Source organism: Ostrinia nubilalis, chromosome 3, assembly GCF_963855985.1.
Source record: "Ostrinia nubilalis chromosome 3, ilOstNubi1.1, whole genome shotgun sequence".
Classification (NCBI taxonomy): domain Eukaryota; kingdom Metazoa; phylum Arthropoda; class Insecta; order Lepidoptera; family Crambidae; genus Ostrinia; species Ostrinia nubilalis.
The window spans coordinates 12,627,202-12,641,588 of NC_087090.1; the positions used below are offsets into that span (position 1 = coordinate 12,627,202).

The 14,387-nt window shown below is 35.5% G+C and overlaps 1 protein-coding gene across 1 annotated transcript in view; it reads right to left on the reverse strand.

Annotated features, from left to right (window-relative positions):
- The window catches only part of LOC135088180 (fibronectin type-III domain-containing protein 3a), a gene marked incomplete at its 3' end in the record, with an annotated part of 64,119 nt that overhangs the window by 16,395 nt on the left and 33,337 nt on the right, over nucleotides 1–14,387 (reverse strand). The window contains exon 2 of the mRNA XM_063983069.1: nucleotides 3,489–3,738. Coding sequence (XP_063839139.1) covers nucleotides 3,489–3,648 — 160 coding nt within the window. The remainder of the gene's footprint in view (nucleotides 1–3,488; nucleotides 3,739–14,387) is intronic.

Sequence of the window (14,387 nt, forward strand, 5' to 3'; positions counted from 1 at the left end):
AATGTATGTAGCAATAAGAAAGGCATTCAAACGGGGGCATTCAAAATATGAAAATACTGAAACAGTTATACTTTTACGTAGTATAAGTACTATTTTTTTTTAGATCCAATCATCTACCATCTTTTACTTTAGTTCGGCTCGGCTACGCACTTTTTGGAACACCCTGTATATGTACCCTAATAATACTAAGCTAATTGGAATTGGAAATTAGCTTTTCTTTGCAGGTTTGAAAGAGAGAGACTTGGTAAGGCTGTAAAATAACTCTTGATGGACTAAGGTCCTTTTAAATTAAAATTAGAGGGCTAGCCAGACATGATTGGACTAGACTTAGATAATGACTAGTTACACGATCTTTTAATTATACCAATTAGAATGGCGGAGATGTTCTCATTGACACCGCAATCTGAAAATAACCCGACTCTATCCAGACATAGACTAAATATTAATAAATTAAGATAAGTTGATAGATTCTAGTTATGAAGGGAATAATATGACTTTATGTTTGTAGCAATAAACAGATAAATGTGTCTGATAATATCTGCCCCCAATGTTTTGACCACGTATTTTATATCATTGTAACATTTATTATTATTATACTCAAAGGTGTCAAGAGGTTTTAAACGACATAATTTATTTCAACCTGCAGCAGATAACCCGCAAATGGAAGTTTATACTTTGATAAGATATGCGCTGCAATAGCTTTGGTATTTTGTATACGTATCGATGATAGTGTCGAGGTTGTGGTACTAGAGACCTTTTACCATGTCCGCGTCCTTGACGAGTCTGGCCTGGCCGCGTCACGGGCGGCTACGTTTTGCTTTATTTTGACACCGGCGCCGTCCGTTCCGCCCCGTAGCTCTGCGGTTATGAATGAACGTGTTTTGTGCATTCGTAGAAATCGCTCTTTGTAGATCATCCACTTTTATATTAACCGCTCGCGGCGGAAACGTGTCGCATAGTTTTGTGAGGCTGGCTCTGTGGCTCACTTGCCGTAGGGCTGCCAACGAAAGCTCAAAGGCGAGCTTTTACCGTAAGCAACGTTTACGAGCATTACGCGGGGCGAATTTGTTACGGGCATAGTAGGTATAGCAACAGGTTACTGGAGTGGGACTCTATGACGAGTAGAGATAAATATAGCCACTACTAGTTTCTTATATTCAGGGCATAATATTGATACGAACTTCAACACAAAATAACGTAACAAAGGATTTTAGAGCACTAGGCTGATAAGACCACTCCTATGATTCTTACACTATTCGAGTATCCATTCAAACACCTGTTTGCTCAAAATATTCATAGGAATCAAGCAATCACGGACTTTAATTTTCTTTTTCAGATTGATTAACGGTTGTTCCGTTTCGAAAGTTTTTAACAGATGAACGTATCTCCTTGATTACAAGAGACGTGTAGGGCATTATTGTAGGGCACTATTCTGCAAGACTCTAATTGATATTACCTACATGTGACATAAATTGTAGCTTACAAGCATTTATTGCCCGTTTGTTTTAATAATAAAGGTCTTTTTGATGCATTTTAGAAATCCAATCGATCCAGTTTTACATAAGTAATTAAGCGTTAAGATCAAGATCCCTCGAAGTAACAAATTGCATTCATTCTGTAATGGTCTCGAATGTAATAGAGACCGTTTATCAATCAATCATCACCGGCAACCGTTTCCAATGAGTAAAATATGAACATGCAACATGCCCATAAATCAAAATGCGTGTAATTGTAGCTGCTGAATTTACTGTAACACGATCGACTATTAAGATTCATTGTTTATGAAAGTTGCAAAATTCGTAAATATCATATGTACGTACATGCATGATTATTTTTTCAAATTGTAATATTATTATTTTAGGGAACAGCTCTACCAATTAACTTTTCAGCAACAATGAAAAAAAGTAAGTACCTACCTTTAATTAACAGCCTTTGCGCATCGGAGACTTGTGTGGAATAGGTAAAGTGGGTACTACCTACTATCCATCAATTCGTATAAATAAAAGTGTGGATTCACCGTCCCTTATCTAAGCAGGATGATGACTATAAGTACATCTACATTTCTATGTAGGTATAAGGATTATTTCTATAATCCTTCAGTTTTGTTTTAGAAAATCCTATCTCCGTTGCAAGCCCCAGGGAGCATTTTAATTAGTGCTTAAAGTTCTGGTGTAAAACATTTTCAGTTCTCGTACTGCATTTGTCGGTGTTTATAATGAATTTAAACTGAAGTTAGCAGCCCTAGGCGTAAATCTCGCAACGCCAGTCAACCGCAGGGTCTTGAGCAATGCCGTGCACTAGGAATCCCAAAGCCTTGAAACTCTTTGTTTCGCCTCAACTGCGGGTAAAAGGGACTTTTCTCCGCTTTAATTTGGTATTTCTGACACGATCACTAATTTAATGCGGTTTTCAGTCGATTAACTACATTTAGCAACGCAATTATAACAAAAATTACAACTAATTTCAAATCAGTTATACATAATATTTATTGTGCAGTTATTTCATATGTTTTACGAGTATGATTTACCTAAATTTCTCTTACACTTATTACTTAGATTTTGTTTTGTAAGTTACATAGGTACAATACAAGTTGTTTTTATTTTCATGTCTGATGAAATTGATCATTGTTATTTTCAACTAACATTTCATACGATGGCAGCAGGTTAATTACCATACATTAAGTATGTTCTAAATTGTTAATAAACTTTTTACAAAACAGTGAAATGTGATAAAATCGCAATGAAACCTGCACGTGCTTGTTGTAATTTTTACTGTTACATGTTAATTTATTTTACGATGTCTATTAAAATAATTTATTTTATTGCATATTGTGTCATGTTGTTATCTTCAAGGACATAATTTAATGACTTTGTAAATATTTCCCACAAAAAAATTGCGGGTAACTAATATAAATATAAGCTAGATAGTGAAATTAACAGAATATTTAAATAGTAATAGGTAATTATAACAGTTTGTTACAGTGCTAGGGTAAGGGACGGCTTTCTGCCTAGTTTACGTTTTTGGTAGAGAATAATGCTTCTTTATAAGCTGGAAATAGCCATGGGTCTAACTAGGTAGTGGATGAGGAACCTACGAAGGAGGTTACGATATACGTTATCTACATCCATAAGCCTAACTGTGGTTGGAATAGGGAACCTCTGTCCTGTATACATATTCCCGAAACTCTACATGAAATGATAAAGAACCCTCTTCCTGTTCAAGTTAATATCATAGCATGCTGGACTAGACATAACTGCTTGGCTGAAGATTCCTAGTTTTGTAAGTTTTTTAGACTTAGAACATACTTAGAATCGCTACGAAATTTCCACATAACCTATCCCTCATCACAGTAAATGGTATGTTTCAAAGTCCCTCAATCAAATCATAGAGAAATTGGGCCTACCGGTGGTGGGGGCTAGGGGAATTCAGCTACCCCCAAAAAATGCTACGGCCCTAGAAACCTATCTACGCTCATGTCAGACACTAACCGTATTCAGCGTGCACGGTGCACATATGAGCGTGCTGCGGATGCTGCTGGGGGTGCGGGCACAGGTCCTGCGGCACGAAGTACGTCTCGGGGGGGTAGTACTCGCCGTAGTAGCCGTCGGGGCCGCCGCCGCCCCCCTCCGCCACGCCTACTCCCACCATCCTCGCCGGCTCTAGCAGCGCATCGCTCGCACGCGCGCGCGCCGCATTCGCGGGGCAGACGCACACGCCGCTCGACACTCAAGTCTCAACCTGGAACAATATAAAAAGAATGTTAATGACGTTACAGTAATTGGAAATAAAAGGAATTACACCCGTATTCACAAACATAGGTCTCACAGTGCGCGTGGACGCACAGGGTTACACACGAACCAATCACAGAGCTCTATTCAACGCTGTGCGTTCGATTTGCTGCTTCACTTATGCCAGCATCGTTTGTGAATACGGGCGTTAGAGACGCTAATAATTTTTATACAATGGAATGGTCCGCATTACTGATAGATTAATATTGAAATTCGAGTAGCATTAGGTTCTTGACTTGTAGAGATCCATGAGTAATTCCAGTTCATATTTCGTATGCTTGCAATACTCGACTATTTCAATTATTTCTAAAGTCACCGGATGTAGTAGACAAAAGGTAGAGGCAGCATTTCCAGCAGTAGTGTCGGAGTGATTATTTTTTGCAACAGGTGCCAATTCTATTTTTGCAACAATTACTTGCGTAGCAATTAATTAGGTTGTTAACGGCACTGTTGCAATAATAAGTATGATGGATATAGCAATATTTTCTAAAATTATAGCAGCAGGTACTACTAACAACCTGAATAATTATTATCTTGTTTCTAGTACAGCTGTTCGGCAACCATAAATTTCACACATGAATTTGGAGGATATCGGCACATCCGCCTGAGCGGTCGTGACTCTATTTGCGTTGTACGTGCGCCCGCGCCGCCCGGGCTCCTCACGAGTTCTGCGTGGATGCGCCCGCAATCTGTGTCAGTGATTGTGCTGCTTCTGAGACCATCGCCAGCTCAGTTACGAAAGCAAACGAAAAATTCAATACATCTTCATTTATGAACAAAGCATTGAAACAGATTAACATTGGCAAGAGTTTGCGGAACATCAAAATGTACTAGTAACTCTGATCATTCCAAAGCCATAATAATTACTTAGCTACAGAACGCAAAACACACTTTCATTGAGTGTAAACAAACATATTGTTATCTACCAGCTATTACATAGCACAGATAGGATTTCCCGCATTTAGTAAACAACGGAAACAAATGATTATAGATGATAAGGTACATCTGGTCTTATCACTTGTTTTGTTACGTGTCACAAGATTGCCACTCGTTCTTGCCCACTTTATTAACTTTGTAATATATTATAGAAGTAAGTAATTGCGCAATAGTTGTTTATTATAAGATTACAGTAACCTATATAAAGTTGCATCTAAGGGGTCTTATCGCCGTCAACATGAGATAAGTTTCCTGTGAATGATCATTTACAGCATAAGAAAAACAAAGATAATATGAAATAATTGATCCGTTACAATAAATAAACAACACCTTTTACAAGTGTTATTCTAAGAAGACTCCTATCATATACGATGTTAATGTTTATAAAAGTAAACTTTAGCAAAAAGTACGATAGTAATCTGGCGATAGTTTAGTATTCGATCGGTAACCAAGTTTAAAATCACTCGTCGGTTTGAATAATTTGCCTCGTGTGTGTCTAACAAAATGAATGAGCGCGTTTGAAAAAAATGACGGCAAAAGTATTTAATCAATCAAAAAGTTAATTAGGTATTTAATTTATTCCTGATTTCGATAACGAGTTAATTACTTTAACAATATTTTTTAAAAGTATTTAAGTAATACTTACTAAGTAAGCACGTCAATAATTTATGAAACGATTCTACTGAGTTATAAGTTATTTAGGACAGCTTATCTGCTTACGTTTGCTTATCTGCATTACTAATAATTGTGCAAATTTATACATTCTTGGAATGATACTGAACCGACTAAACGCCAATCAGTTTCTACAGCGGGGATTCCCCTAAACATCATCGCTATCACTATTTGCATGGTTTTTTTGCTTACACAATAAAACTAGGTCGCCAAGGTATAGTTATCCGGTGTCTATGTATTTTTACAGGCAAGCTTTGTATAACTGTAATTATGATAGGTAGGTAATTGTGACTTTTGTCGATTGAAGTCGTGTGTTAATAATGCTGAAATACCAGTTGATTAAGAAAAAGGCTTTCTCTCATCAACATTTAGTATTTCACTTTAGGCAACACTGCTACTGACCATCCATCAGTTTTTAACGCTGCCCAAATCTTATGCATTAAACATGCTTACGACCTTGTTGTTGGTGCACAGCAGATTTGCATGCTTAACGAATTACGTGTCATACAAACAAATTAATATACCAATCAACCGTCTGGCCTTGTCCCCAGACCGCAAAAAAAAATACTTGCGTCGATTAACATTTGGGTAGTAAAAAGTAGCTTTCTTATAGGCAAGTAGGTACTATAGGATTATGGTAGCTTGAATAAAATTGGTCCTAATAGAATTTATGAAAGAAACTGAAGAAAGAGAAATTAGCATCTGCGTTATTATGTTTGATAATAAAGTGATGTAAACTACATAAAATATCCAATATTTATTGTCTGACGCAGTTCTTTGCCATTTACATCAGCTCTTATTTGTGTGAGACGGAGAATCTAGCTCGTTCCGAGAACCAATAATGTTATATGGCCGTCCGTGGGTTCTGAGTACGAACGAAGACAATCATTCATCGCTCTCTATCGCGTTCAATTGGATAAACGCGCGGTTGCGTGGCGTTACACGACGTAAGGACTCACGTTGTATGTTAATGGAGCGACCGAAGATGCGTCTGAGTGCACAACGTTTGGTCCTCCTTGAATGTTTCGTAATTTCTGAGCTACTTTTATTGCTACACAAAGAATATTGCATTTTTTTCACAAGGATAAAATTGATAGATTTTTCTTATGTAAGGTGGGTGTAAAAGCTTGCTTTTTTATGGATTCCGATCAAACGGTTATAAACGAGCTGAAAGGTATTTTCATGATTGAAACTATTTATAGAAATGTGAATTGAATAGCAAAACTTCTGGTTAACCAATTAAAATGAATAGGATCAAATTAAAAAGAATTAGGAATGCATCTTGAACCCATGTAGAGTCAGTATTATATTCAGTAGACAATAATAACACAGAAACTTTTGGGAATTTTGTATCATATCAATTAATGCTCAAACGACTCTACTAATAAAGACCAATAAAACACAGACATACCTTTTATTGGCAGAGCTACGTGAGCTTCATCAATCCTTTCCAAATGAACGTTCACAAAAACTTTCACGTATAACACTGGCAGCGCTGCTGATTACTCGTTAGGTCATAGCCAATTTAATGAATACGTTTTTATGATTTTCATATCAGTATGCTGGCAATTGAAACGCACCAGTCCGCTGCTGACGCACGCGCGTCCGCAATCGATCCAACAATTTATTTTATAAACCAGCTTTGGCCAAGAAAGCGATTAAACAACGATTTTCCTCAACATACCTGTTTCGGTTATAAATTTACCCATTTTTGGCAGTCGACCTCTACAAGGATAATTTGATAAGACAATTCTAAGTTATTAATAAATGCATATTAATAACTTGAGTATTAAATTCATGAAGTAGGTATTAGTTGCCAAGCTAATTGTAGAGCTAGGTAACGCATTCATCTGTATAAAATTACTAATTACGGTTCTGTGACAGATGATTCATGCAAGTAATTCCGTAATACAATAGCTATGAGTAACTACCAGACGCCTCTTTTCGATCTATTTCATGAAGTTCACCTTTATTTATTTTAATAATATCAATATAATGCTTTATGAAACTCCGTTCCATCTATCAAAAACTCAAACGAGTAAGCTGACTATATACATATATTTGCTCACACCTACACGAAATAATTAAGATAGGTATTTGAGTAAAGTTATTTTATAAAGCAATTACAAATAATAAGCTTTTGTGGTGGGTGACTCAATTAAGTAGTTCCTTAAAACAATAGCCATTTGTGGCTAATTTCATTCAAGCAGTCATTAATGTCTGTGATCACGCCTACTCATTGACTGTTAACATTTACTTATATTACTGTGATATTGGTTTCCATATAAGTATACATACAGGGAGTTATTTTATTTTTTTGCTTCAATGATTATGTTCTACTAAACCCATAAACGAACTGCAATTGATTAGATATTAATACAAAAAGTTGGTTAATAAATCTTAGCAATATTGCAGCCTGAACCTAGGGTGAAGGCGTAATTGAGCAAGTGTAAAAGCCAATCTTTCAGCTTTATTAAGCCTCCGCACGATGCCAAGGAGCTTTGTAAGATGTTAATTATGAAAAACTAACTTAATACTTATGCTTAGGTCTGTATTACAAATAACGCTTTAATTAAGTTTAACTTAATTTAGGTCGTACATTCTATCCTGTGATTAGTCTAAATATTCATCAACTTATTAAAAGCCTCATTCTACTTAAGTTTGCTTGCAACAGAATCGATTTTTAGGCTTCGTTCTGCAATAAGTACTTACGCATTATGCACTTTTATATGCATCTCTACAATATGCAAGAGTCATAGCTAGATTGGTCATCAGAGAAGTCGAAACGGAGGTATATCTGGTGGGAAACCCGAATACACTCCACAAAAGGAAGACTCATCAACCCAACGAGACGTTCCGAGAAACAATTTACATAACAAACGCGACAGCGGTAGCGAGAACTCAGCGGAGCCGGACCCTGCTATAGGCAAACACGAACCTTGTTTAAATAGAATTAGGCAAAAAACAAAAAATGCTTATTCATAACAGGCCTTTAACGCAAAACTTTACAGGGATAAACATTTTTATCATAATAGATAATTGCGTCACAGAGTAAGAGTTGACAACTAAAATCTGACACGTCTGAGAAGTTTTAGGCTTGAATTTTGTTTGATCAATTACACAGTACGGTTCAAAGTCAAAGTTAGTGAAATGAAAACTTTTAACGACCTTGTGCATCATCACACAAGGCTAATCAGTTGGCTAGACGCTCGCTTTAACATATCAAAGAGACTTTTACCTATAGCGAATTATAATAATCGAAGAATATTGTCCAATATTACGGTATTGTATCTAACTCATATTACTTTCTGTTATGCCAAATAATGGTATGTCAATAAAACACGAACTATACATATAAATAACATTGTAACGACAAACTAAATAGCCTGATATGCGAACATCCAAACAATATCTTTATGACATCAACGAGACTATCTTTTAGAATAGAATACCACGACAAAGAGTTTCACAGTAAAATTATAAATGAAAAGTGATTATAATTGGAAGTCACGGCGCGGCGTCACGCAGCACATTAAATGAAATCAACGACCGGGCACGATATCGTCAGTTATTGTCATAATATGAGCACCAGTTGAACACCGCTAAACAGTGTATGTTTTGTTACTCATGATATTCTAGTTACTTGTAACACAAAAAGTTTCCTAGTGGTGTTCGAAAGGGGCAATTTCGCGCGCCATTGAGCGCACACGTTGCCTCCAACTGTACACATCGCAACAAACTAATGATGATAATAAACATATCAATATACATAGTGACACGACACTGTTATTCAGTTATCGGTGAGTAAGTGCAATGTCAAGTTTGAGCGAATGAATGGCACATTGTGTAGGTGTGCGGAGTGCCTGATATGTACAGTCCAAAGCACACTAAGGTAAGTGCCCCCTACTTCGGTATATTAAGGCACTTACGACTTTAACATTTTATTTAAAAATAACCAAGCATGATATCAGTATGAAAGCTTTTGTATGCTAAACTTTGGTCTTTTGACAGTAACTTAATACATAAATTAAAGTTATATAGTTTGAACTTTTTTTAATATTAATTGTTCTGTGGACCTCTTGTTTGGATCCTGTTTCGTGATAAAATTTTGCTCTGATTCTAAGTTCGTGAACTCATGTCCCCTATTTCGGGATATGGTTTTATGGATCGAGTTAGGATATTTTAATAATGATTAAAGGTTTAATAAATTTAAATACGAAAATATACATTTAGAATAAATGAATTGTGTGAAATTGACGATATTACTTACCTGAAATATTTATGAGAAATAATGTGAGTCTAGCTAGGTACGTACCTACGTAAAATTTTGATTTGTTAATTCTAACAATATGTGAAAATATTTATATAACTATTGGAAATGTGGGGGGGGGGGGGGGGGGCTGCCCCCCCTTCCCCCTAATCCCATCTCTGCAGCTGCTTCAAGTGAGGGTAGCCCCCCTGAAAATAACCCCAGATACGCCAATGATTCATAATAAAAAGTAAGTAATTAATAATTTTTTTAGGTAGGTCAGTAGTATTAAAAAAAACTAAAAAATATGTCGATTTCTTTGATGGTATGTATCATAAAAGTACCTAACACCATACATTTATATATCACGAACTTGGAAAAAAGAAATATTAATACGGTTTCTTGTTTCGTGATATTGATTATTCCAAATTCCCCAAGTAAAATTCATGGATTTTTGTCAAATTGTGTCAATTAACTATTATATATCCCATATATTACACAAATAAAGAAAGATAAATAAAACAAATCGAATTAAAACCAAAATTGCACTGGTAGTACTTATGCTAATTTATCTTAAAATTAGTCATTTATGTAAACTTCAAACTCGTGTCATATAAATTCTAGTGAACGAAACATATACCGAATTTAGGTCATGAGAAACTTAAATAAATGCATTATTTGTTTCATAACTTACATTTAAATTATCATAAATAATTATTTAAAAACCAAGCATCAAAATGTTATCCATAATATCCTTGATTCGGTAGTGTCACGAAATAGGGGACACCCGAAAAATAATATGTATGCTATTTCGTGAGTCAATTAATCGCAATTTTAAAGGAATTCTACGTTTTCTTATAACTTTTTTCTAAGCCAAATCAATTGTCAAGGAACACATGAAACCACTATTACAAGTTTTATTCAAATGGGCGTTCCTTCGCCTTTCTATAAGCTTAAGAAGTTGGAGCGCTAACCTTAGGGTGAGAGCAACCTTTGCACGCCGCACGGCTGTTTTTGGCTCTCTGAGAGTTTGAAGCTTCGTATTGCTCTCATTTTTGGAGCCACAATGTTGGTACTTGGTTTTTTAGATAGGTTAAATAATAGAGTTTGTGTAGTAATGAAGAATTTTTATAAATACTATTCCATTTGCTTATTATTTGAGCTAGAAAAAAAACTTACGAACTTACGTACTATCACGAACTAGTAGCCGTTTACCTTATACATTGCAAAATCGCACCTATTGCCAATGAGATATAATGTAATATTACAAATACTTTTTTTTTTTTTTTTTTCATTTATTATCATTTTACAAAGGAAGTTCTTAAACATATTACAATTAAATGCATTGGCATAAACCACTGAGGTTTGTTTGCAATGCTTGATGCGGTCAGTCTAACCAATCTTAAGTCTTAAGATAATACAGTACAGCTTAATTTGCCGCCGTCCCTATAATTAGATCCCGCAATTTCAGTTCGCATTAATTATTATTATTCTACCCTCTGTGGGTCTATTTTTAGCATAGGTAAAGCATGCATGATTTATACGTATGATTGTTTTGTTACAAATGATGTAAAATCAAACAATTTGTCAGTAGATTAGGTATGTTTTCATTTGCTACCTCTATATGTTTATAAAAAGCTTTATATTAAGCTTATATTTTCCTTACAAACTAACTATTACCATAATACTGCTATTGGGAGTTTATTAACGTAAATGTAAGGTAACATCACCTTAGTTACTTAGAATTTATTAATATTCGGATTATTAAAGATCGATTGGGCGCAAATGCGCGGTGCCGGCGGGGCGCGCCGCCCGCCCACGGTGCGCGCCCACGCACGCCGCCCGCCTAACCTTTCCCTTCACGAAAAATAACATTTCACAAACCCACCCGTCACACCTACGACGTAAAGTCCTTTGTTGAAAATATTGTTACACAAAAGCAAATATCAAATCACAGTTAGAGGTCGTCTTAAAAAGAGATGTAAAAACGCAGGTTTTTGATGCAAATATACGTATTTTATTGCCAGATTTCTATTTCGGCACATAAGGTGTTATTGGATTTCAAATTCACATTTGGTTAAAGTTATTTTTATTGCGATATAATTCTTCTCAATTTCTTGGTATTGACCTGTGGTAGGTAAATACGATGTAAAACAGTCTTGACCTTGTATATTATTAGAATTTATGCAAATCACAATAATAATAAAATTTTAATAGGCCATTGACCGAAGGCCCTTGAAGAAGGACGACCTTATACAAACGTGAGATAATAAGTTAAATCGCTTCATTCGATCGTAATGACCATAACCACAAATCTCTTCGATAATGTTTCACAAAATCAATAACACTAGGTACCTATTTATTGAAAATGGAAAAATATAAAAATATAATTAACATAGCTATCTAAACTCTATTATAAATAAGGATAATGCCACAGTGGAAAACTTTAAGTCTTTCACATGAGCATGTTATTGAAAAACATGCCAATAAAAGGATAACGGATTAAAAACACTGCTTTAGCTTACCTACAGTATTGTATTAGATTTATTGTCTACCTACAAGAATTATTTACGTAAGGAGGCTTTAGATTATAATTGGAAATTATTCTCTTCGCTAAATAGAGCATTCTATTTTCAGAAAATTTAACAGCTTAGTTGGGTTCATAGTGACTGAGTGCTGTCTCTGACATGACGCTCAGTTGTAAATTATCATAATTAACGCTAAATTCAATGATCAAAATGTAAATAACATGTGGACGCAGAAATTAATAAGCAATACGTAAATGTTTTAGCATACACCATAAAAAATTACATCGGAAATTGTATTTGCCAATTTTGTAGGAATTTTACATTACGTACTCTACCCCCGTATTCTGGTTGAAGCCATTTTATTATTGCGACTGGAAAATTCACTGAATTGCATAATACCCAATGGTCCGGGGGAACCAATGGGTTATGTGGGGCTCTCCCTGCCATAAGGGCAAGGCCTACGCACTAAAAACTAGTCGGATCCCTCTATGGTACCATCGAAAACTTAGGTACATAATTATTGTTCCAAAACATCACAACTACAACAAAGTGTTTGAAATGCTACGCACTACGGGGTTTAGACGAAATCTATAGCTTCAAACTCAAGTACAAATTAAAGCATGCGATTTTATTCTTATTGGAATTATGTTATTTCTGTTAATGTCATCACATAAGTATTTATTTATTCTTGACTCTACCAGTCATACCCGATTGTCATTTAATTTTTATGTATGAGCTCAAGTTTACTATGTTACCTATGTCTGAACAAACACACACAGCCGTTAACCTAAATCCATGAACACGAATTCAGACAAATTGTTTTTATATTAGATACTCGTCTTCGCCACAATAATAATATCGCGACATCATATTGACGCAACGCAAGTAAAACCTAGATTAGAATTGCTTGGGAAGGGCTGTCACCACCTCATAAACAACACATTGTCATCATAAACAGACATAATGATGCATAGCTCTAATAATGATTCATCAGAATTTGTTATCATGTAAGAGATATTTCGATGTCTATCGAGTTGATTTCTAAAAGTTCGTTGAACAGTTTATGAAGTGTGGTAGAGAAGAAAAAAAACAATGTGTTCCAAATGGAAATGTTCAAAGTTGCGCCTGGGTCAGCATTTCTCTAGCTATAAATTCAGTATCGTGTAAAATACTTCATCATAAACTTTTTTGTTACTTAGCCATAATGTTATCTGAAAATACCAATTCTCAACCGTAAACGAATAATGATTACAATGCATAAACATCTGACGCATCTGACGCGAAGAAACGCCGGCTTAGTTGCTGACTGACGTTCTCAATAATTCTTCTTCTTTTTCTGTATTACAGTGAGTGACAACCCTAATTTTTGCGCGGGTGAATAGCCTCTGTGTCGACGAAATTATCACTTAACGTTTTATTAGTGCCGCTTTTGTATCTGGTCGAATTTGCATTCGGGCGAGTGGGCCCATCGCTCGCCGTCTCGTTATTGGTGGCCTGATTTCTGTTGGCGGCTCTTTGGAAGTGCGTTTATTGCATGTACTCGTACACACCGCCCAGCGTTGACAAAATTAACACTTGTATAGACTCTACGCCTTAAGTACGGTTTTAAATTAAAAACTAGCTTTTGTGCGCGACTTCTTCTGTGCGACTTTCATATAATATATCTATATCAATTAGGAATAATGTAGCTTTCTAATGGTAAAAGAATCTTCAAAATACGTTCAGCAGTTCCATAAATTATTGCCTTCAAGCTCACTAAGTTTTCCTCTATGAATTAGTGAAAAGTGACAACGAAGTTCTTTGATAAGACAATTATAATACCGCAATAATTCTCACATTCAAAGTATCCTCAGGCGTAAACGTAAATGACCCTTTCAGTAACCACGTCCTAAAACTTTAACATTCAACGGACTCTATCTACCTACCCCTATAAGTAAAAGCTTTACAATACAAACGTATCAAATAGGATTGTCCCGATGAATGTAAGCGACTCACGTATTAATTTCAATGCCTGGCAAGAAATCCATTCGATTAGATTTGAGTCATTCAGGGATTTTCATTAGAATAACAAAATAGGTTTGTAATCTCGTTGATATGAATTTAAATGTCCAATTTACTCCATTAGATACTGGCGGTATAATAACTTATTCGAGTGGTAACCAAAATGTTGTTTGAAATGTCATCAAACCGATTTTTCACATAGATGTTATGAAT